Source organism: Equus quagga, chromosome 2, assembly GCF_021613505.1.
Source record: "Equus quagga isolate Etosha38 chromosome 2, UCLA_HA_Equagga_1.0, whole genome shotgun sequence".
NCBI lineage: Eukaryota > Metazoa > Chordata > Mammalia > Perissodactyla > Equidae > Equus > Equus quagga.
In genome coordinates this window covers 26,856,687-26,881,239 of record NC_060268.1, presented here as the reverse complement: position 1 = coordinate 26,881,239, position 24,553 = coordinate 26,856,687, and the positions used below count along the sequence as shown (strand labels likewise).

General features: G+C 38.9%; 1 pseudogene and 3 gene segments (V, D, J or C); all 4 read left to right on the top strand.

Annotated features, from left to right (window-relative positions):
• Nucleotides 1-2,137: 2,137 nt before the first annotated feature.
• LOC124235036 (T cell receptor alpha variable 17-like) lies at nt 2,138-2,842 on the top strand. The segment is given in 2 exon segments: nt 2,138-2,197; nt 2,379-2,842. Coding segments are annotated over 2 exon segments (516 nt in total).
• A 4,818-nt stretch (nt 2,843-7,660) lies between these two features.
• LOC124235035 (T cell receptor alpha variable 18-like) lies at nt 7,661-8,303 on the top strand (annotated as a pseudogene).
• Nucleotides 8,304-13,316: 5,013 nt separating this feature from the next.
• On the top strand, nt 13,317-13,898 carry LOC124236355 (T cell receptor alpha variable 23/delta variable 6-like). The segment is given in 2 exon segments: nt 13,317-13,365; nt 13,513-13,898. Coding segments are annotated over 2 exon segments (435 nt in total).
• A 6,212-nt stretch (nt 13,899-20,110) lies between these two features.
• LOC124235033 (T cell receptor delta variable 1-like) lies at nt 20,111-20,756 on the top strand. The segment is given in 2 exon segments: nt 20,111-20,159; nt 20,374-20,756. Coding segments are annotated over 2 exon segments (432 nt in total).
• Nucleotides 20,757-24,553: the final 3,797 nt, after the last annotated feature.

Genomic DNA, 24,553 nt, shown 5'->3' with positions numbered 1-24,553 from the left:
CAAGACAGCACCACATAATGGTCTCTCATATAAAGCATATACTGAATCTTGTAAATCAGAACCCCACCTTTTCAGGGAGTTGTTTCCCATTAGTGCTATAACTGAATCAATAAGCCATTCTACATTTCAACAGACCAGCCACTTTTGGGTGATGGGATAAGTGGTAAGACTAGATAATTCCCTGGGCTTGTGCCCACTGCTGTAATTCTTTGCTATAAAAGTAGTTCCTTTATCTGAAGAAATGCTAAGGGGAATATTTTGATGAGATTAGGCATTCTGTGAGCTCATGAAGATGATGCTGGCGGAAGCATCATAAGCAAGGAAGACAAATATAGAAATAACTATAGGTGTCAATTCCAGTAAGGACAAATTTCAGCCATCTCCATCATGGAATATGTCTATTGCAATCAACCTGTCACCATGCATTTGGATAGTCCCTCCGGGGAGTGACACCACATTAGCGGCTCAGCATTAGTCTCTGTGGTGACAGATTAGGCACTCAGCAGTAGCAGTAGCTAGGTCAAACTTGATAAGGGGAAATCAATTCTTTTGAGCTCATGCATAACTTCTATTTGTGCTAACAAGGCCACTTGGTTTACGGGATCATTGAGCAAGCATTGGGGTGGCTAGAGAAAGATGTTGGCAGTTCCGTAGAGTGTATCATTTTGTTCATTATTAAGAGCTTCCACTGCAGGGGTTTTCCCTTGGTCAGTATTCACATGGAGCATAACTATCTTGAGAGTCTGTGCCCATTCTTAGACTTCCATCCAGATACCTCTTCCCCTAGATTTCCTTGTCAGTAGTCTTCCAGTCCTGTTCCTTGGAAGGAAAAGGATCCTCTTAACCATCCAGCAAAACAATTAGCAACTGCCCATGAATGAATATAGATCAGTATTTCTGGCTGTCTCTCACTCTAGATAAAATGGACAACCAAAACGAATGATCCAATGTTTGGGGGTGATTTTCCTTCATCGTTGTCCTTTAGAGGGGCTATAATACACACAGAAGAATGATCACTTGAGGACACAGCCAGAAGGCAGTCATCTGTGAGCCACAGAAAGAGGCCTCAGAAGAAACCAAACCTGCCAACACCTTGATCTCGGACCTCTAGCCTTCAGAATTGTGACAAAATACATTTCTGTTGTTTAAGCCGCTCAGTCTGTGGCATTTGTTATGGCAGCCCCAGCAAATTAATACACTCATATATCCCCCCTCTGTGCAGATAATTGTGGGCACATGGTATTTCCCAAACTTTGACAGAGGGGTTACTTATGCAGAAAAGGAAAGATTGGTGGTAGTTGCAACAAAATGAAAATTACAGTTCCAGGGAAATTGCTGCAGTGGGTTTGCAGCTGTACACAGTGCCCTGCACTAGCAGCCTTGAAGGCACAACCTGCAGAGGCTGGAACTCAGAAGAGGAGCCCGTGGGACACTCCGAGGAGTTCTTCAGAGTGATTTCCCGTATCGTTCCTGACTTAACAGCTTTTGAGTCCAGTTCTCTGACCCTACTGAAGATTCTGAGGCAAACTTAGTATTAATTAACTTCTTCCTTTTGTACTTAATTCAGCCAGGTCAGTATCAGTTGGTCACCAATAAGAATCCTAACTTATAAACAATCTAATTCCAGCATTGGGCAGATTAGGGAAAAAAAAAGGGAATCTCATAGCTTCATTATCAGAGGTGATTGTAAGAAACCTAACAGTGTTTCTCAGAGGTATTCCAGAAATACTGGGCACAGCATTCTTTCTTAATTGAGCCCTTACCTGAATGAAACTGCATCTGTTCTTACTCTAGGCTGGAACAGAGTTCAATGAAGGCAGAGAAGAGAAGAGCTTTGTAACCTCTGAATCCGCTCTGTACACACTTCACCTTTCAGAGTACATTCTATCAGCGGGATGATGCCACCACAAGATGGCAGTGCCTCTCTCTCCTCAGACTCACTGGGTTTGAAATCAACATGTGTGCATTGAAAGCAAAGGATTGAGCTTGCCTCTGATTGGTTAGGTAAGAAACCTGAGACTCTCTGGGATCCAGAGGGACTAGAAAAATAGACCCTGTAAGGAGAGCTAACTCTTTAGACTGAGGAACCTGGCTCCATTTCAGACCACAGAGCTGAGTCTTCTGTGATCCCAATAAGGAAGAAGAATGGAGAAACTCCTGGAAGTGTCTTTGGTGATTCTATGGCTTCAACTGGCCAGTGAGTTGAGGCTCTTGGTGATGGGAACAGGGAAACCGACGTTCAGAGCCCACAACACTGAGGAGCAAACTCTCCTTGTTAAGTTGGAAATGTACCAGAACATTATGGAAGGAAAAGTAAACAATACAGGGTGAAAATACAGTGACTGACTCCTCATCTGTGTCCTTATGTTTCTGCCTAGGGGTGAACAGCCAACAAGGAGAACAGAATCTTCAGACCCTGAGTATCCAGGAGGGTGAAAATGTCACCATGAACTGCAGTTATAAAACTACTATAACCAACTTACGGTGGTATAGACAAGATGCAGGTAGAGGCCTTGCACAACTGATTTTAATACGTTCAAATGAAAGAGAGAAACCTGGTGGAAGACTACAAGTCACGCTTGACACCTCCAGCAAAAGCAGCTCCCTGTCCATCACGGCTTCCCGGGCTGCAGACTCTGCTGCTTACTTCTGTGCTGTGGAGGCACAGTGTTCACCAGGCACCTGCAGCCCCTACAAGAACTCTGAGGAGCCACCTCTTAGGAGCCCCAACAGTGGGTATACTTGGGTTATGTCTTCCCATGAAAGAGAGTCTACAAATAGCTGGAAACATGAAAGGAAGGCACTCTCAAATTTGTGTTTCTTTGGGAGCACCTTGGACTAGGGCAAAGGGCATGAGATTCAGAATGGGAAACTGAAATGCCAGGTTCACTTCTGCCAATCCTGGCTATGTGGCCTCAGGAAGATCATCAGCATAGCTGCCTTTGACTTCCTTACTTGAAAGGAAGGATTTGGACTCATAAGCCCAAAAGACCCTTGAAGCTCTAATTTTATTAGGAAAAAAGTAGGCTCTGGACATTTGAGCAGGATGAGGAAGGAGATCTTAGGGTTAGAGGATGTGTATCCCTCTCAAGACTGCAGTGCAGGAGCCGGTCCCATGGCGGAGTGGTTAAGTTCGCACGCTCTGGTTTGGTGGAACCCTGCTGGTTCGAATCCTGGGCGCGAGCACGGTACCACTCGTTAAGCCATGCTGAGGCAGCGTCCCACATGCCACAACTAGAAGGACCCAAAACTAAAAATATGCAACTGTGTACTGGGGGGCTTTGGGAGGAAAAGGAGAAATAAAATCTTAAAAAAAAAAAAGACTTGAGTGTGTCTTTGAGATGCATGAAATTTTTACATTTCTCTAATTTCTGTATAGGAAACAGCAGATTCATCTGGCATTAGAATTGGAAAGATGTTAGGACTCTTTCAACCGAGCTCTTGATTTTAAAGCTGAGGACTGGAAACATTGTGTAATGATAGAGAAGGATCTGAATCTTTGGAGTGATAGAGACAAATCTGACTCTGCCATTTACTAGTTGTGCGATTTCCAAGTCTCAATTTCTCCATTAGTAAAATGGGAATTTATAGGAAATTCATAATTATTCTCCATTCCATTGAGAGATGTATGTTCTCCACTACCAGGTCCTGAGATCTTGTTTTGTGAGAGTGAATACTTCTATTATCAAAAACATACCAAATTTTCATTTATTCTTGCTCCTAGTAAGATAAACACTGAATATGGTTTTCTTAATACAGTTTTGCTACTACTGAAAATGTATTTATGGATGAAATGAAGACATTTGTATTTATGTGTATGTTTTGATGAAAATGTTAGAGGGTTGGAGCAGGAGAAAGGTTGTATAGGGCCATGGTTCCCAAATGTCAGACCTTCAACCAGCAACATCACCTGTATCAGAATCACCTTGACCACCTTTGAAGATCCGATTATCAGGCTGTGTTCCAGCTTATTCAGTTTCTGATGAAATGATGAATTTGTGTTTTTACTGAACATCATCTGTATTAGTTGGAGATTGACTCAGCTTCATGTTACAGAAAACTTCGTTAACAGTGTTTTTAACAAGATGGAGTTTATTTCTCTTACATAAAGAAGCTCTATCAGACGCAGGGCTAGTATGCTAGCTTCATCGTGTTGTGAAGGGTATTTCTAACTCACTGCTTCTCAGCCTTAGGGTGCCACTTTTCTTTTCATACTTTCAAGAAACTGTTAGAGATCCATCCACTTTACACACCTTCCAGGCAGAAAGAAAGAGAAAGTCAAAAGGCAAATAGGTCTATGCTGGCTGAGCCAATCATTTTCAGATACTCCACCTGACAGCTTCTCCTTACATTTCATTTACTAGAGTGTCATTTGATGTCCCCACTCCTCTCCCATCTGCACAGGAGACTGGGATATCAGGATTATTATTATTTTTTTATCTCAATATGTTGCCACCCACATCAAAATTATGGTTCCACTAGTAAGAAGTAGGAGAGAATGAACATTGTGTAGGCAACTAGCAGTTTCTGCCACACCTTTAGTTTAGGGTGTATTAGGCTTTATGTTTTGTGCAGTTTTCTGGATTCACAGTTGTTCATTTTTGAAATTCCATGTCCAACCTGTCTCCCATTCCTGTTGTATTTGCCTCCTAAAAGTGTTCCACAAGACATCACAACTCCCACAGTGCAATTCACCTCCATAATTATAATCAAAAATCTGCCTTCAACCCTTGCCCTGCCCCCAGCACATTGGACACATCCCATCACTCCTCAATGTAGTGAGAGTGATCTTGTCAGAGCGAAAATTTGACCATGTCAATCACCTGAATCCCCATTTGCTCTTAAGGATAAACTTCTTAATATGACCTACAAAACTTTGCATAATTTAAGACCTTGCTACGTCTCCAGGCTCATTCCGTAATATGCTTCTAATCTCTGTATCTCTCTGTGTCTGTCTTCAGTAACACTGGTATTATTTAAGTTTATTAAAAGCACGTTTTTCCTTCTATGTGACCCCTTCATAGACATTTTAGGTGATTTTCTTCTTTTTCCTTTTCCTAAAATTCTTTTTCCTCCCTTCAAAAGAATAGAACCTAGTAAATGCCTGTTCACTGTTGTCTGTTTGTCCAACAGTCAGCATCTAAAGGAAGCTCAGTGTGCACTCAGAATCATAGACCTCTGCCTTTCCAAACTTGCAGCTTTTCCTTTATTCCTTCGATTGTTTGATTCAAAGCTATTTCCACTACTACTCTGTAGCTCCTTAATGACAGGGACCATTCTTGAATCCTCAGCACCAAAGTATCTTAGGCATTAAAATCGCCAAGTCTCCTTCTTCCTCCTTTCCATCTATTAACTTGCGTAATATGCTTCCTTTATTTTAAGCCTTCTCAAAGAGCTATGATAATACTGCAGTGAGAAAACAAACAAGAAAGTGTGGCTGAATTTCTCAGACTGCCGTCCATGGATCTTAGGAGGTTTATGGGCAAATTCTTGGAGTCGAGTAGAGGGCTCAGAAAACTACAGCCCACAGGTCAAAGCTGCCTACCACTGGTTTTTGTAAATACAATTGTATTGTAAAACAGCCATGCTCATTTATTTATGCATGGACTGTGCTGCTTTGTGCTATAACAGCAGAGTTGAGTAGTTACAACAGAGACCAAATGACTTCGAAGCGTAAAGCATTCCCAACTTGGCCCTTTAGAGGAAAAGTTTGCCAACTCCCGGCGTATAGGAATTACATGAGAATTTTTAGATTTGGAGTTTTCTGTTTGATGCCAACAAAATAAAATAATAAAGGCATGTTTTTAATCATCTGTTTGACCAACTTACTACAAAATACTCCCCTTGATCTTCATGCTTTTGTGCTCTTTATGTCATTTTTACCAAATTAAAGACAAATGGAATAATGGTATGCTGCAAATAAAGGTATCACAGTTGTTTAAATGGAGAAAAGTGTTCAGAAAATTTTGGTTATGATACAGCACATGGTACTACAGACAGGCCAAACCCCAAAGAGCCGAAGTTACCACAGTTACCTCCATGTTTCCATCAAAAGAAGATGTATTGCTCACACTCATTGTTTGGCAGTATCAACATGCAGTTCAGTAGACGCAGGGGCAGCAGGGAAAGCACAATATATGCTTTTTCAGTAGTGATTTTTGAGTATTTCATTAAATAAGACAACTATGTAATGGTGACTTAAATAGGCATTTTTGAAAAGAAAAAAGTAGAAGTTAGCAAACAATAATTCAGACAATAGGACATAAAGCTCCAAATCATTTCAATCAAGTGAGTTATTGAACTACACACATGTATAGCTTTTTCCAATATGCCTATGCCAACTCTTTAGTTTCAGCAAAAGATCATCCCTCACATTCATATTTGAATTTGAATTTTATTGATTTTATTTTTTGTTCGATTAGGTAAATATGTAAGATCTATGAGGGTAAAAAGTTTATACTGAAGTTCATTTTTGTGTATATTAAGGCATCATAACATTTTTTAAATAGTCAGTATGAGAGCGATCCCTTATATGAAGATCTGAACCTTACTCAGTTTTGAGAAACACTGAATGTGCCTATTATGCAGGCCCTGGTTCTGACTCTGGAAGAAGCTCATCATACCAGGGGTCTAGACTATGCTCTCATAGTGACTACACTTCATAGAAAGATAATTGTACCCACCAGACATGTCTACTCATTCATTTATTTACTCACTCTTCAGATATTTTTTGAGCATCTACTATAAAACAAGGGCCTGTATATTCTGAGAAATTGGTTACTGAAACTAATAATATTAAGTGCCTGATCTCAGGAGCACAAAGTCTAGTTTGGAAAACAGGACACAGATGATTCTAATATGATGCAGTAATGACAGTGATAGAAGTGTGTACAAGGAATGGTGGGAAAAGAGATGGGCACACTTAGCCTGAAGAGGTGGGTGAGTGTTTTCATAAGAGGGTGGCACGTAAATTGGTTCTTAAAGAATGACTAAAAGTTACCTGGGCAAAGGTAGGGGAGAGAAGGGAGAACACTCAAAGCAGAGGGGCTCATCCCCTGGTTCCAGGGCACCAACGGGGGAATATGTCAAGAAGAAAACTCAAATTGTGCTTTTCTTACACTCTCAGTATATCCTAAGATGGCTAAAGCCAGCTTAATACTCAGTGTGAACAGACATTTGATGCTGGGACTATGGAGATTTAAGGAAGTCACATTGCCCTGTGTCTTAAAGAGATTGACAGAGGAATTACCCACTGTCTCAGCCTCAGGCATCACTGTGAAGTATGCAGGAAGTGTTTGGTGCTCCCTTCCTGGAGTCCTACACTTCACCCCAGACATCTATTTCCCTTCTGTCTACAACTTAAGCTTCATCCCAGGGTAAGTATCAAATTCAGATGTAAAGCTGGCTGCAGGGACAGAGGGGGAACCACAAGAGGGCGCTGCTCCCATTGGGTGGTAGTTTGACACAAAGTCATCTTCCCTTTCTGACTACATCTCAATTTTTACAATCTGTGGAATGAAGTTGCAGGATAGTTTCTCTTGCATCACACAGGAGCCAAGGTTTTCTAGAAGATCCCACCAAAGGATCAAGAAAATAGAGGAATAACCCTCTCAGTTTTCGTGTATTCCCAAACAAATCTGCTGCTGCTTCTCCCCCAGCCATGCTGTCTGCTTCCTGCTCAGGACTTGTGATCTTGTTGATGCTGAGTAAGTAACGTTGATTCAGAATTTCTAAGATGTTCTATTCCTTGGTTTTAGGATGACTTTTAATCTCTAACAAACTGGAGACTACCCTCTTAAATTGCCAATGTAACAGAGCTTTTACTTTTTCATAGGAGGGACCAATGGAGACTCGGTGACCCAGACAGAAGGCCCTGTTACTCTCCCCGACAGGGCACCTCTGACCCTGAACTGCACCTACCAGAGCAGCTATTCAGTTTTCCTTCTCTGGTATGTCCAGTATCAAAACAAAGAGCTTGAGCTCCCCCTGAAAAGCTCATCAGAAAACCAGGATGTGAACAGCAGAGGCTTTCAAGCCAATCATGTTAAGAGTGACAGCTCCTTCCACCTGCAGAAAGCCTCAGTGCGAGTGTCAGACTCCGCTGTGTACTACTGCGCTCTGAGAGACACAGTGAGGGGGATTCAGGGGGAGCTGAGCACAAACCCAGAGGGTGCAGGTGGGCCTGGCTGTGGCAGCCCTGGGAGGGGTGTTCCCTTCTCTCCAGTGTTCTGCGCTGGAGGCTTCCTCACAGTACTTCCAGCTCTGATGCCTCAGAGCCAAGGAGCCTTGGAATTCTTGGATGAGTCTGCAGAGAGGAATTAGGGGAGGGACAGTGTAAAGAGGAACCTAAACTCTGTTCTCCAGAAACGCCTCTGTTTTCAGCCCAGCCTCTTTCCCCAAGATGGTGTACAGTTCCTGGGAAGTGACGTTAACTCTGCTCCATGACAGTTCAGTTGGTATATGCTAAAATATTTCACAATCCATTAATGAAAATTCTCAGGCAAACAGTTCATGGACTAATGTGTGACCTTGAAGCTCGTCCCTTGTTTTTACAATTCAGGCCAGGATTGTACATCTTGCTGAGTTTCACCTGCAGAAAACCGATCTCCAGGGACCAGGACTTTTAGTCTCTGTTCCCTTGAATTTCCTTCCCTAGTGGTTTGTGTAGAAATGCTGTTGTCTAAGTTTTATGAGGAGAACTTCCTGACTACATTTTCCTTATGTCAAGGGCACTGGTTTCAGAACATCCCAGTCAATAACAGCTGCATCCGTGGTGTATCGTGCTTGCACATTGCTGACACACCTCCACACTTCTTCCTGTCATCGCAGCAGCTCTTTATTGTGACAGAAAATAACGAACTGGGTTCTGGACTTGAGGATCTGTGCTATGAGGAATTCTGGATTCTGGACATGACCATGACTACGTAACTTAATATATTATTCCATCATTGCATTTATGCCTATGATCCTTCTGAAGTGTGTCAAATTCAGCAGTCAAGGAAACACTCAGGTGTCTGTTTATAAAGAGAGAAGGATACACATGGACTCTTGTTCACTAGGACCCTAAGTGGCTAAAATAATCCCAACTTTCTCCACACCAAAGAAGCACCAAACAAAGAAATTTGCACCTCTCATTGAAACCCTCAGGAGATGTCACTCACCAAGAGAAAATTTACGAATATTCTGGAATTTTATGATCCCTGTTTGTCCTTTATCCATCTTTCATGATGCTGTGGGATCGACAGGTACAAATGTGGGTTTTGCAGGGCCTGAGGCTTCTTTGATTCTTTAGACTCTCTTTAATAAAAAGAAATAAAATAACAAATACAAGTTTCTGGGGCCCAGGATGATGAGGGGTCCTGAAATACAAGCCTAATTTGCTTCATGGTAAGCATGTCTCTTGAGATACCATAGAGACCATCTTCCTCTTTAAGACTGAAATATTAGAATGGTTAGCTTGTCCTGACTTTGGCAGGCTCTCTAACCCACAGTCCTCCTTTCTACTCCAGCACTTGAACTACTATTGAGTATTTTGAGCTCCATCATGTTTTAATAACAGCTTTATTTAGGTAATTCACATATCAGAAACTTCACTTTTTTAAGTGTACAATTCAGTGGCTTTTAGTATATGCACAGAGTTGTGCAATCATCACTACTATCTAGTTCCAGAACGCCACCCAGAAAAACCCTGTACCTATTAGAGTTAGTTCCATTCTGCTTTTTCCCCAGCCACTGGCAAACACTAATCTACTTCCCGTCTCTACGGACTTCACTATTCTGAATATTTCATGTAAATAGAATCATACCGTATATGCCCTTTTGTGTCTGGTTTATTTCACATAGCATAATCTTTTCAGGGTACATCCATGTGTCAGTACTTCATTACTTTTCATGGCCATGTAATAGTCCATTGGATGAAAACCCCATATATTCTTTATCCATTCATCAGTTGATGAGCATTTTGGTTGTTTCCACCTTTGAGCTATTATGAATAATGCTGCTATGAGCATTATTCTGTAATTCTAAAATAACAGGGGATCTGTTATTTTAAACTCTAATGTATTTTGAGTTAGAGGTTTCTGTTTCTTTTGTTTTGCTTTATTTGGTACCAACATTTCTTTGTGGATATGCAATGAGTTAATACATACCAAAATATCCCTTAAAATAATGATTTATATCAAAGTGAGATATTATTCCAAGCTATACCTACATCCATTAAACAAAACCTTGTCAGCGCGTTCTCAGATTTGCCTATCATTTTAATAGGTGTTGGGAATGTAGTTTACATGACAGCGTTTCCTGCTTTAATATTTTGGAACACAGTGCATTAAAATATCATACAAGTTTTAAAATAATGCTTCTTTCACAAATCATTTTATTCACTCACCAAACTCCATTTGTTCCAAAATATTTGTTGCACTTACTGTTTTATGGGCACTGGGCTAAGTGCTTTAAATTTCTCCCCACCTCTTTAGGTAGATACTACCAAATTCTCAGTTTACAAATGACGAAATTAAGGTTTAGAGATGTTATGTAACTTGATAAAAGTTATATAACCAGTTAGGAGTAACGCTTGGGCTAGGACCTAAATCTGTCTTATGCACAACCAATATTCTTAACAACTAGTTAATAGAACCATCTAGAAGTCTGTCTTCTTTTTATCCAGAATACAACTGTATTCTTAGACTTCATAATTGTTGATATTTCCATTTGGTGAAGGAGAATCTACTGCGATATTAGCAGCTGTGGTTTATTCAGTTGCAATCACAGGAGTCTATATATACATGCATATTGGAGCCAAAAAACTCACAATCTTTTGTGGTCTTAAAACATAAAGTCGCTAAGATGGTCTCTGATGGTTTAGCCTGGCTTTTCTAGGAGCTATAGCTGAGCCTCAGTGGCTGCTATCAGAAGACATACAGGTATTTGTTATGGAAATGGGGGCCATAGTTTGCAAATACAAACAAAAATATTTGATATAACAAATGGGTCTGCTCATTGAGACTAGAGACCACAAAATATTCTGTTCTGCTACAGTGTATATCTCATTCAAATAAATCTTTTTTTACACAATTAGTAAATACAGGTAAGAGATCAATATGATGTAGAAGTTTCATACTCTGTGACATATACACCAAGTGTTCTTTAATACGTGTGTTTGTGTGTGTCTGTTTGTGGTCTGTGTCCCCGTCCACATACTTGCTCATCTTCTCTGTTCTTTGTATTTAAAATAAAGGGTCACCTTTCAAAGATCACTCATCTTTGCTTTCATTACTATCTTCCCTTGTCACCTCTGTAGAAGGCATACAGTATCACCTTCCATTGAGTTGTCTCCTGTTATACAGGCTTGAAGTACTTGTTCCTGTCTTGGTGTTCATGTAGTATTTATGGCAGGCTGCTATTACGATGTCCTTTAAGCCTCTCTTACATTGACAGAGATGTTTGTCTCCCCCATTATATCACAAACTCTCCGAAGGAGGATACAGTGTCTAATTCAGTTTTGAATTGTCTCAGGTCTAGAATATTCTTAAATATATTGGCTAAACTGGATCACATTCAAGAGGTCAATTTTTATAAGTTCATAAGTATGAATTAAATGGATTGTTTTCATATAATTACATAAACTTACATTATATGAAGGAATTTATTTTCTTAAGAAAGCACTGTGGGGACTCTCGGTCCTCTTCATGGTAAACTCCATCCTTGTGGAGACTTCTGTGTCTTCAAGTCAGTCCACAGGTACAGCCCTAGAGAAGCCAGCTGGGCTGAGCTATGTGTACCTGCTGAGTGAGACGTGTTCCTTTTTTAAGGTTTAGCCCCTTAGGAGGTACTACAGGCTTTCTTAAACCTAAGGACGACCCTGAGGGACCTAGTGGTGAATAGCTGTTGAAAGATTTGAGAAGTTCTTTAAGTGCACAAATAGGTGCTGGTAATAGCAAAGAGGGGAGAATAACTGTGTGTGAGGAAAAACTAACCATTGTCAGCCCATAAGAAACATGTTTCTTGCTGAATATTCCTTTCAATTATCACCTCTGCTTTATTCCCTGATCAAGCTTATGGCTGTAATGCATACATCTATGTTACACTGTCATCATTATCATTATCTTTATCTAGATCATTATCTTTATCTTTATTTAGCAGAAAAGACTCCTGGATCAGAGTCATATAAAGCAAAGGGAAAATGGAGAATTCTGAAGTATAGAAATCAAATTTTTCTGATTTTTTGCATTTTTATTGCCTAAGATTTTAACCCACATTGCTAGGGTTTTAACCACAGATACTTTTTGGCCTTTCAGGTTTTGGAATTTGGTCGTTATCTCCCCTTCTCAACCTACACCTTTTTCTGTACTTTAAACCTCTGACTTGGAACTAGCAGAGTAGCTGATTAGAGGACTGAACTAAAATAAACATTTAAGCCACAGTGTGCTGGACTCCAAAAGGGTAAAAAGTGAAAGGAATAAAAAGAAAAGAAAAATTACTCCAGTAAAGATGTTATTACATAAAGATCCAGCCTAGTTGGGTCTCTCAAGAATGCTCAAGTCTGCTTCACCACAATGTGTCCCAAAGCAATTGTCAATAAACACTTGCATCCCATCCTACTAGTGCAGCAAAGCAAACAGAAACACTTTGATGAATGTTCATATACTCCAAAAAAAACCTTAAAATGTAAATTCCATTCAACTAAGTCCCATTCATTTTCTTGAGGCTTATTTTATGTTCTAGGATATGATCTATTCTGGAGAATGTTCCCTATACGCTTGAGAAAAATGTGTATTCTGTTGTTGGGTGGATGTCTGTTAGGTCTACCTGGTTTATAGTGTTGTTCAAGTTTTATATATCCTCATTGATATTCTGCCTTTTGTGTGCCCTCAATAGACTTTAATTAGTTTTTGTAATAAAAAATAAATGTCCCATACATGCTAATCTTCTCACTTCATGGGAGTCTCTGTCTTCTCCATCGTAAAATAATGCAATCTCTATTGACATATGAATCTGTACTACTCTATAACTTTTAACATTCTACAAGGAATGAGGGAAAGGAAGAGGGGGATTGGGGAAGAGAAATTCTAAACTGCTTCTTATCCATGTGTAAGGAGGGGATTTCTGATTCTCAATGAAAGTATTTTCAGCAATTCTAAGTCAGGGCAAAATGAGGAAGTGCTTCCTTTGAGAGAAATAGCCTTAAGTGAAAGGATTTGTGAAAGGGTGGGGCCTGTGGAAAGAATTAAAGCAGATATAAACTTAAAGTCAGAGTTCCAGGTGCTGAGAGGACCAAAAGACACCTGAGTTGTCACTGAGCTTTGGTGCCAGAAGGAATGGACAAGATCCTGAGAGCATCAAGTTTAATTCTGTGGCTTCTACTAGGCTGTGAGTTGTGGAGGAGAAACACCAGGATATGTTGCTAATTTGAGGGAATGAGAAAATTGGTGTATGGACAAACTCATGCAGGTAGAACCTTTAAGAAGAAATAATAAATTTGGGGGCCTAATGACTTCTTGTTATCTTTTTAAGCAGGGGTGAGTGGCCAACAGAAGGAGAAAGGTGACCAGCAGCAGGTGAAACAGAGCCCTCAATCTTTGATCATCCAGGAAGGAGAGATTTCAGTTCTGAACTGTACTTATGTGGACAGTACATTTGATTACTTCCCATGGTACCGGCAATACCCCGGTGAAGGGCCTGCGTTCCTGATAGCCATACCTTCAGTTGTGAGTACAGAGGAAGGAAGATTCACAGTTTTCTTCAATAAAAGTACCAAACAGTTCTCATTGACGATCACGGCTTCCCAGCCTGGAGACTCCGCCACCTACTTCTGTGCAGCAAGTGCACAGTGCTCTGCAGGCACCTGCAGCCCGTACCCAAAACTGCAGCTGAGGCTCCAGCCAAACCCTGCCATGTAGATGCAATATTCACACTCACAGATGCATAATCTGTTTGGCCAAAAAGGTCTTACACTTAAAAGAACTGAAATTATACAGAATTTATTCTCTATTCAAAATGGAATTGATTTAGAAAATCAATTGCAAAAAGATGTCTATAAAAACTCCCAAATATTTGGAATTTAAGCACTAAACTTTAAAATATACCATAGGTCAAAGAAGCAATTAAAATGGCTATTACAAAGTATTTTTAAAGAAAATATAACGAAAACACATACATATAGGCATGTATGGGATGCAGCTGAAAAAGTAGATAGAAGGAAATTTATCATTTTAAATACCTATATTACTAAAGAAGAAAGGTTGAACAACAGTGGTGTAGGCTTTCAACAAAAGAAATTAGAAAAAGAACAAAGTAAACTCAACACAAACTAAAAGATGGCAATAATAAAAAAAGTAAAATTGGTGAAATAGAAAACAAACAATAGAATTAATCAACAAATTGAAAAGTTAATTTTCTTAATACAATTAATAAATTGATATAATTCTAACTAGAATTATCAAGGGAAAAAGAAAGAAAGCATAAATCATAAATATCAGCAATAAAAAAGGAAACAACACTACATATTCTACAACATTAAAAGGATAATAAAAGAATATCATTAACAATTTTATGCCACTGAGTAATAGTATAGACCAGACCCACACAAGTAGGGACAACTGATTTTTTGGCAAGGATGCAAAGGCGATTCAATGAAAGAAAGATAGTCTTAGCAACAAATGTGTTGGGACAATTGGATATTCACAGGCGAATAATTGAACCTTGAACTAAATTTCGCAACTTTTACAAAAATTTGAGGACAGTCTCAAAATGGATCATACATCCAAGTGTAAAATGTAAAACTATAAATCTTTTAGAAGAAAATATAAGAGAAAATGTTCATGACCTAGGGTTAGGCAAAGAGATTTTTGACATGACACCAAAAGTACAACCCACAAAAAAAAAATAACTTAGATTTCATCAAAATTAAAAACATTTTCTCTGTGAAAGACACTGTTAAGAGAATTAAAAAGACAAACCACAGATTGGCAGGAAATATTTTCGAGATACATTTCCATGAAAGGACTGGTATTTGGAATATAAAGAACTCTTTTAACTAAACAAGAAGAAAACAATCGAATTAAAAAATGGACAAAAGACTCAGACACTTCACCAAAGAGGGTATGTGCTAGTGAAATAAGCATAGAAACAAGCATATGAACAGATATTCAATATCATTAGTCATTAGGGAAATGCAAATTAAAGCAACAATGAGGTACCACTCCACATCTATCAGAGTAGTTAAAATAAAAAATCCTGACAACACCAAGTTCTGGCAGAGATGCGAGAAACTGGATCATTCATACGCTGCTGGTGGGTAAGTGGTGCAGTCACTCTGGAAAACAGTTCAGCAGTTTCACAGGAAGTTAAACATTCACTTACTTTACAACCCAGCAGTCACACTCCTGTGTACTTATCCTAGAGAAATGTAAACTAATGTCCACTTACCTTGAACTTACATAAAACTTAAAGTGGCTACTACTTTAGGAACAGAAGAAGGAACAGGGTTTACTCTTTTAGTTCTGTCTGTAATGTTAGAGTGAGAGAGAGAGAAAGGGTCTGTAGAAGGCAGAGCAAAATTAACTTCTAATTGCCTGGGTGCAAAGGTGTCTGATAGATAATTTTCTGCACTTTTCCATGTGAGAATTATTTAATAAATTACAAAGATAAATAAATTTTTAAATGTATAGTACAAACCATAGTTTTTACTAGCTCAATCAGTTCATAGAATGGAAAATGAAACACTTGTTACCTACAATTTTGCCAGGTGTATTCCCAATAGGTAACTTAAATGCCAATAAAAATTTCACCAGAAAAATCTTAAAATTTGCTTGTGAATTAAAGGGTGTTCAACCAGAAATAAACAAGCCAGAAACTTCCTCCCCAAGTCCACAATGTACACGTCTCCAACACACAAAAAGAGAACATGGAAAAAAATCATATCAATTGAGTTAGCAATGACAGACATGCCCACAAGATATCAGTATATGTTAGAACCAATAAATGAATTCAGTAAAGTTACAGGATACAAAATCTATATACAAAAATCAGTTGTGTTTGTATATACTAACAACAAACTATCAAAAAGAAAAATTGAGAAAACAGTCCCATTTACAATTGCATCAAAAAGAATAAAATACCTAAGAATAAATTTGACCAAGGAAGTGAAAGACTTGTACACTGAAAACTACAAAACTTCAGGAAAGAAATGGAAGAAGACACAAACAAATGGAAAGACTTTCTGTGCTCATGGATGGGAAGAATTGATACTGTTAAATGTACACGCTAGCCAAAGCAATCTACAGATTCAATGCAATCCCCCTCAAAATTCCAATGACTTTCTTCACAGAAATAGAAAAAACACTCTTAAAATTTGTATAGACTACAGAAGACCCTGAATACACAAAGAACTCTTCAGAAAGAAGAACAAAGCTGGAGGCATGACACATCCTGATTTCCAACTATGTTGCAAAGCTGTACTAATCAAAAACAGTACGATATTGGCATAAAACAAATGCATAGACCGATGGAACAGAATAGAGAGGCGAGAGGTAAATCTGCACATATATGATCAGTTAATTTATCACAAAGGAGCCAAGTATATACAACAGGGAAGGACAGTCACATCAATAAATTTTATTGGGAAAACTGACAGCCACATGCAAAAGAATGAAACTGGACCTCATCTTACATTATACACACATTTACTCAAAATGCATTAAAGACTTGAAGGCAAGACTTGAAACCATAAAACTTCAAGAAGAAAACATAGAGAATAAGCTCCTTGAGATTAGTCTTGGCAATGATTTTTTGGATTTGACACCAAAAGTGAAGGCAATAGAAGCAAAAAAAAAGAAAAAAAAAACACATCAAACTAAAAAGCTTCTGTAGCAAAAAGCAAACCATCAACAAAATGAAAAGACAACCTACGGAATGGGATAAAATATTTGCAAATCACATATCTGATAAGAAATTAATAACTAAAATACATAAAGAACTAAATAGAACAAAATCCAATTAAAAAATGGGGGATCTGAATACACATTTTTCCAAAGACTTACAAATGGGCAATAGGTAAATAAAAAGATATTTTGAAACAGCATCTGCAATTCTGTGTACGTTACAGCATTATTTACAATAACCAAGATGTGGAAACAAATTAAGTGTCCATCTACAGATGAATGGATAGAGAAAATGAGGTACATATACACAATGGAATATTATTCAGTCATAAGGAAGAAGGAATGCCTGCCATTTTCGATGACATGGATGGACCTTGAGAGTGTTATCATAAGTGAAATAAGTCAGACACAAAAAGACAAGTATTGCATGATCTCGCTTGCATATGACATCTAAAAATAAAAGAAACAAACTCATAAATACACAGAACATATTGGTATTTGCCAGAGGCAAGAAATGGGGTTGGGGGCTGAAATGAGAGGTGGTCAGAAGGTACAAACTTCCAGTTATAAGATAAATAAGTCCTGAAGATGTAATGTACAACATGGTGACCACAGTTTAAAAATTATATATGTATATAAAAGATGTCAGTATATAACTCCTCTCTCTCTCGAAGTTCGTTTTGTTTCTTTTTCTAGTAGTTTGAAAAGTTGGATAAGAAATTTGGCATAATACACATCTCTGTTTGGAGTATATTTGATTGGACTGAAATATACAAGATTAAAATAAAGTAATGTTTAGGTTGGATTGTGTGGTCAGCGTCAGAGGACAGCCGTTATCAAGGATGGAAGAGCAGGGAGAATAGGAAGATCTGGGAACCTCAACAGTGACTCTGTGGCTCCACATGGTATGAGTTTGGGGATTTCCATAAAGGAACCAAGGAAAGCCTGAGGACAATTTACGATAGAATAACTCAATTATTCTCATTTGTGTTTCTTTATGAGGCGGACAAGCAAAATAAAATGTTTGGAATTTGATAATTTGACATCAATGCTTTCATTGGATGAATTTTCAGAACAAAATGGAAAAGAATCCTCCAAGGTCTAGAAAGGGAGATATTTTTATTTTGGAAAAAAATTATGCTGTTTATAGTTTTTAACATTTTCCCTGATAAAACTGCATTTTGGGAGAGGTTTTTTCTTCATGATAACTATAGCAAGAATTGTAGAGTTGTACCAAACAATATACATGCACTCATGGCAACAATATGGCCAAATATTTGAATTTTGAGGACTTATGGATTCTTCCTTCCTAGACCTTTTAAAGTCTATTTTGTTATCATTTGAGTGCGGTTTGCTGTTGTGAAGTTACCAGTAGCTGTGGTTGGTGGGTAAATACGAAGGAAGGGAGATGATAACACCTTGTTTGTCTCTTGTAGGGAAGACAAACATTGGCATATTTCACCTTAGAACCAGGTTAGAGACAAAACAATCAAAATATGAATGAATACTTGCAATCATGCCATGTTCTTAATTAATTTGTCTCAGATAAGCCTCTCGGATTTCGGCACAGATTAATTTACCAAACTTGGAAGTTTTAAGTAATACATCTCCTTCCAACGCTTCCTTTAATATTAAGCATTAGGCTTGTCCTTTACTGGATATAATCATTTATCATTAAATCAGAAGAAAAGGCAAAAGGCAAAACAATGTTTAGAACAGGCCAAATCTTTCAAGCTGAGTGTCATAACACATCCAACTTGACTCAACCAGAAACCATATTTCAGAGGCAGCTACTATATGCAGCTGAGGGGCCTTGCACCCCTACTGTCAGGAACACAGAGCAGGGCCATTTCAACAGGAGGGAAATCCTGCCATCTTTCTTCACCCCAGGCTGCTGTGGGCATGCATGGTCTCCTCTGCTTAGTTACAAACAATTGCAAACGGGGCATTGGCTGCCTGTCAGCACTCAGAGGGGAAATGGAACAAGGGAGCAGATGTCTCAACTAATCATGAACTCTCTTACCTGAATCACCCATTGATAAGTTACTTTGACTTTAGAATCAAAGAGCTATCACTGTCTTTGAGACCCCGTCTGTACTTTCTTTTCTAGTTGTCTATTTGACTTTTGATCCTTTTATATTAATACATCCATTAAAACAATGAAACCAAGTGGAAGATTGAGAACTGCATTCAACGTGATTGTGTAACAGGGTACAAAACTTCAGTCACCTTCTGCAGAGTTGACATATACTGAGCGTTTGCAGCCCACAGCTATCACATTCTGTAGGAGTGGATTACAGCACTGTATCACAGAGAGATCAGTCACCCTTATATTGACTTATTTGACAAAGAGAAAAAAATACCCAGCTACAAAGTGTAACAAGTGAGATGGAACACTTTGGCCAATGGTATAAAAAAATATGACATCAAGACAATTCTTGGACACATGATCTAATAAGCACAATTCTACTTGCGGAGGCAACAGGACTGAAAATTCTGATCTCCAGGGTTTAATAAATATAACTCTATGTCAGATTTCAAAAGAGCAATATTTTATTCTTGTTATAATTTCATAAAAATATAAACAATTTAATAGATTCTGAAAGTCAGAAGGATGATTTTTTATCATTTGATGTTGAAGAAACTCTATTTATTGTAAAACTTAAGTTGAGCTTAGACCTCAGTAAAAAAGAAGAAATAGATGCCTTAATAATATTGGATAAGATTGCCTTTCACTAAGAAAGCCAAAGATCTGTGAGTTTTTAAACTAATTCATTAGATTCTGGATGGAAAAACTAAGTATTGGTTAAGTGAATGACCAGTAAGTAGATTATGAGGCAGGTCCTTAGTCTATAATAAATTCTACTTTAAATGGACCCCCAAAATTATTCTATTGAATAATCATTAATTTATGTCATCTGGTTCGATCTTCAGTTCCCCTCAGCTCAAATCTCATATTAATTGCTTTTTCTGTGCCCCTTTTCAGATACTGCCTAACTTAATTACCAGGGAAAAGACAAGTAGACAAAGTAATGGTTTGGGGTGAGGCAGATGTTTTTCTCATCTGTGCATAGACCATGTGGTCTGTGAACCTAAGAAACCCTATTCCTGTTTGGGGGAGGGGCATCAAAACCCAGGAACTATGTATATGCGCTGCCAGGCACTCAGTGAGACTGACCTCTCAGCTTGAACTAAACACATTTGCACAGGGGACACATGCCACATGCCACATGCCGCTCTCCAGCCTGCTAGGAGTACTCATGGCCTTCGTCTTCTCTGGTAGGGATGGTTCCCAACATGGGTAAGAATGTTAAGGATGAAAGGGTTGCACACAGGCATATGGTACTTTACACGGACTTGAGAAGGAAAGGAGGATTGGAGGAAAGCAAGCATATTATGATTTCAATTTGGTTTGTCTTTGGGTTCTAAACTAGTCTAATTCTTACAATAGTTTATTCACTACCTCAGCTCTGTTTTCTGATTTTTCCTGCAGGATCCAGTGTGGCCCAGAGAGTTACTCAAGGCCAGACAGCCACATCCATGCAAGAGGGGGCAACAGTTACCCTGGACTGTCGGTATCAAACCAGTTGGAGCACATACTCTATTTTTTGGTATAAGCAGCTTCCCAATGGAGAGATCGTTTTCCTTATTCGTCAGGATTCTTCTAACCAGAATTCTAAGAATGGCCGCTATTCTACAAACTTAGAGAAAGCAACTAAATTCATCACCCTCACCATTTCAACCTTACAGCTGGAAGATTCGGCAAAGTATTTTTGTGCTCTCTGTGAACACACAGTGTTTGAAGTGATAGTAAAAGCAGAACAAAAACCCCAGAGCTCAATAAGAGAGAGCCCGACCCTCCTGCTGCAGGGCTGAGCTGAAATGCACACCTGCAGATCCCAGACAAGAAATGGCAGTGCTGTGGGTGCTTAATCTGTGGTCTGGATCAGATGATTTAATTCTAAGTAAAACCTCCTTCTATGTCACCTGGAAACAGGTGTCCAGAGTAACGTTCCTCTAATCCATTGTCAGTCTTAAATATTTGACTTATAACTGACTGTACAGATTTTAAGTAGAAAACACCTGCCGTATAGTAATTTAAAGTGGCAGTTTCACTTAAGTATACATCACAAACCTGGAATCATCATGAAAATCATTTCTTTAGTTCTTTCCTCTTAGACTTTGTGTCAGTTAGGGTACAATCAGAGAAGCAGAACCACCATGACTGATGTAAAATAAAAGGCTTACTGTAAGGATTAAAAGTCACTGGGTCGGCCCGGTGGCCCAGTGGTTAAGTTCACACGTTCCACTTCGGCGGCCCGGGGTTCGCCGGTTCGGATCCCGGGTGCGACATGGCACTGCTTGGCAAGCCAGGCTGTGGTAGGTGTCTCAGATATAAAGTAGAGGAAGATGGGCACAAGTGTTAGCTCAGTGCCAGTCTTCCTCAGCAAAAAGAGGAGGATTGGCAGCAGATGTTATCTCAAGGCTAATCTTCCTTCAAAAAAAAAAAAAGTCATGGAGCTGGGGGAGGAGTCTACATAAAGCTGTTGTCTTTGCATCTGGTATTGAGCCTGAGTTTGCTCTAAGTCAGCTGGAGTAACATTTGTCAGAGAAAATTGGATGACGACAGAATCATAGAAAAGTTGTGAACTTGTAAAGACTTACTGGAACCCCGGAGGACGATTGAAGCCCACAAAGACAAACTAAAACTTGTCTCTCACCTCCTCCAGTCTCATAGTGGTGGGTGACCTTCAGGAGAAATGGGTGTCATTTGCTATCACTCTACATGCACACTTGGCCCAAGACAAAGAGAAGCTGAAGGAGATCTGGTGGGAGGTGGAGGAGTTGTGAGTCAATGATAGATGAGCCGGCACATCAGCAGCAATGTGTGTGAGCTGCCACAGCACCTGGAGCCCCGCACCAAGCTGCAGAACGTAAAAAGATATGGCTGCTTCATCACAACCACCTTCCAAATCTTGCAAAAATCTCTTTCATGGATAGCCCTAACCTAGAACAATATAGGGAAACAAACTCTGGGAAATATATTTCCAGATAGTTGGGAGTGTACAGTGTTACCACAGTACCCTCCTTGTCATATTGGCATCCACAGGTACCTCTTTCAACTGCACTTAAATTTCAAATAAACATGACAGCAAAATTATATTCCTGCTAACATGATGCAATTATTCCTCATTCAACCAAAAAAACTAACCCTCTTTTGCAAAGAGGATACAAAGTTCATTTATCCATTTTTGGCTAAATTTCGTCTTCTGGCTGAGTCACACTCTTCCATTGATATCCTGTAGCTTAACTATTGAGATATAACGAGATATGAGTAATTTATATTAGCACATCTTATGCTACTACATGTAGACAAATGGGAGAGGGGAGTAAAAAATGTTTAATAAATGCATAAATATATTCATATCAAAGTGAAAAGGAAATTTTCATAACTACCATAATTCTTGTCTCTGCAAATGGTCATGTGATTATAGCTGGTATTTATAACTACCTCTTCCATTGCCCATTCTGTAATCTCTTTGCTCATAGAAAGCACCCCAACTCACTGTTATACTTGAGTTTCTGTAAAACAAGCTCCTTGTTCAGAAGCAATGCTGTGTGGAATGCCATAAAATTGAATGAAGAATTCTGCAAGTCCACCACTGTGGTTTTGGCAGAAGCTTTGCAGACATCAAAGGCAAATCCATATTCAGAGTGTCTGTTTCAGTGGAAAAGAAATATTGCCCAAATCCAGAGAAAATTGATACATTATGTTTTGGGAAACATCATTAAGAATGATACCTTCTGATCAGAAGTAATAGAAGTCCTCAATGGAAAGCATTTCTAAGGTTCTTAAAGAAAACAGACAAATAAAACTTTCAGGCTAGCTCCCAATGAAAATGAAAGTATATTTTTAAATTGTCTTTGTTAAAAATCACTATTAAGAAGGTGAAAGTCAGTGCACAGACTGGTAAACTATATTTGTAATACGTATTTCTGAAAAAGGATGCAAATGTAAAATATATAAAATCTCATATAAATCCATAAGAAAAGAATCAATAAAAGGGCAAAAATTTGAAGAGCCGCTTCAGAAATATGATATCCAATAGCTACGGAACATACAAAAAAGTGCTCAAGATTATTATTCATTTGTTATTGTCACATGACGTCAAGTAGTCTCCGACTCCTGGCGACCCTATGAAAGAGTGATGTCCTCAGTGTCCTGTTCTCAACAGCCCTACTCACCTCCTATAGACTCATGTCTATGGCTTCATTTATGGAGTCAATCCACCTCATATTTGGTCTTACTATTTTCATTCTGCCTTCTGCTTTTCCAAGTATTATTGTCTTTTCCAAAGAATCCTACCTTCTCATGATGTGCGCAAAGTAGGACAGTCTCAGTTTTATCATTTTTGTCTCCAGTGATAGTTCAGGCCTAATTTGCTCCAGGACCCATTTGTTCCTTCTGCTGACAGTCCGGGGTATCTGCAGAGCTCTCCTCCAACACCAGGTTTCAAATGAATCCATTTCTTTCCAGTCAGCCTTTTTCACTATGCAGCTTGCACACCTGTACATAGTAATTGGGAATACGAGGGTGTGAATAATCTTGGTCTTTGTCTCTAATGACACTTCTTTACACTTGATGACCTTTCCTAATTCTTTCATTACTGCCCTTCCAATCTGTCTTCTCTTGATTTCTTCCTCTTTTTTTTGAGGAAGATTAGCTCCTAGGTAACATCCGCCACCAATCCCCCTCTTTTTGCTGAGGAAGATAGGCCCTGAGCTAACATCCATGCCCATCTTCCTCTACTTTACATGCGGGACGCCTGCCACAGCATGGCTTAAGTGGTGCGTAGGTCCACACCTGGCATTAAAACTGGTGAACCCTGGGCCAGAGCAGCAGAGCACACAAACCTAACTGGTATGGCACCGGGTTGGCCCCTTCTCTGATTTCTTGACTGTAGCCTCTATTTAAATTGATGGCTGAACAAAGGTAAACAAAATATTTAACAATTTCAATGTCTCCATTATTATTCATTGGGGAAATGAAAATAAAGCCCCATCTGTGTCCTTTCAGAACCCTGAGTATATTAATGTAGCTAGGAGAAAATGACCCAAGAGGGTAAGGAAAAATAATGTCTATCTCCTGGCAAATAGATGAGTGAGTAAATTCCCTAGAAGCTTCCATCACTCAACACCTGTGGAAAAGAGAAAAAACAGCAGCAGGTCACAGACCTGGACGTTGAAGGAAAGGCAAGTTTTACTAGAAAAAAAGAAAGTTAATATTTATTGAGCTTACTATATGTCAGGCATTGTAGTATGCATTTCAGATTCACTACCTAATTTAAACATCACAACCCTTATATGATAGGATTTATCATTTCTACTTTTTTTATATTATTATTCTTTTTTATTGAGTTAATGACAGGTTACAATCTTGTGAAATTTCAGTTATACATTAATGTTTGTCACTCGTGTTGCAGGTGCACCACTTCACCCTTTGTGCCCACCCCCCACCCCACCTTTAGCCTGGTATCCACTAAACTGTTCTCTTAGTCCACATTTTTAAATTCCTCATACGAGTGGAGTCATACACAGATTATCCTTCTCTAGCTGGCTTATTTCACTTAACATAATTCCCTTAAGGTCCATCCATGTTATTGCAAATGGAA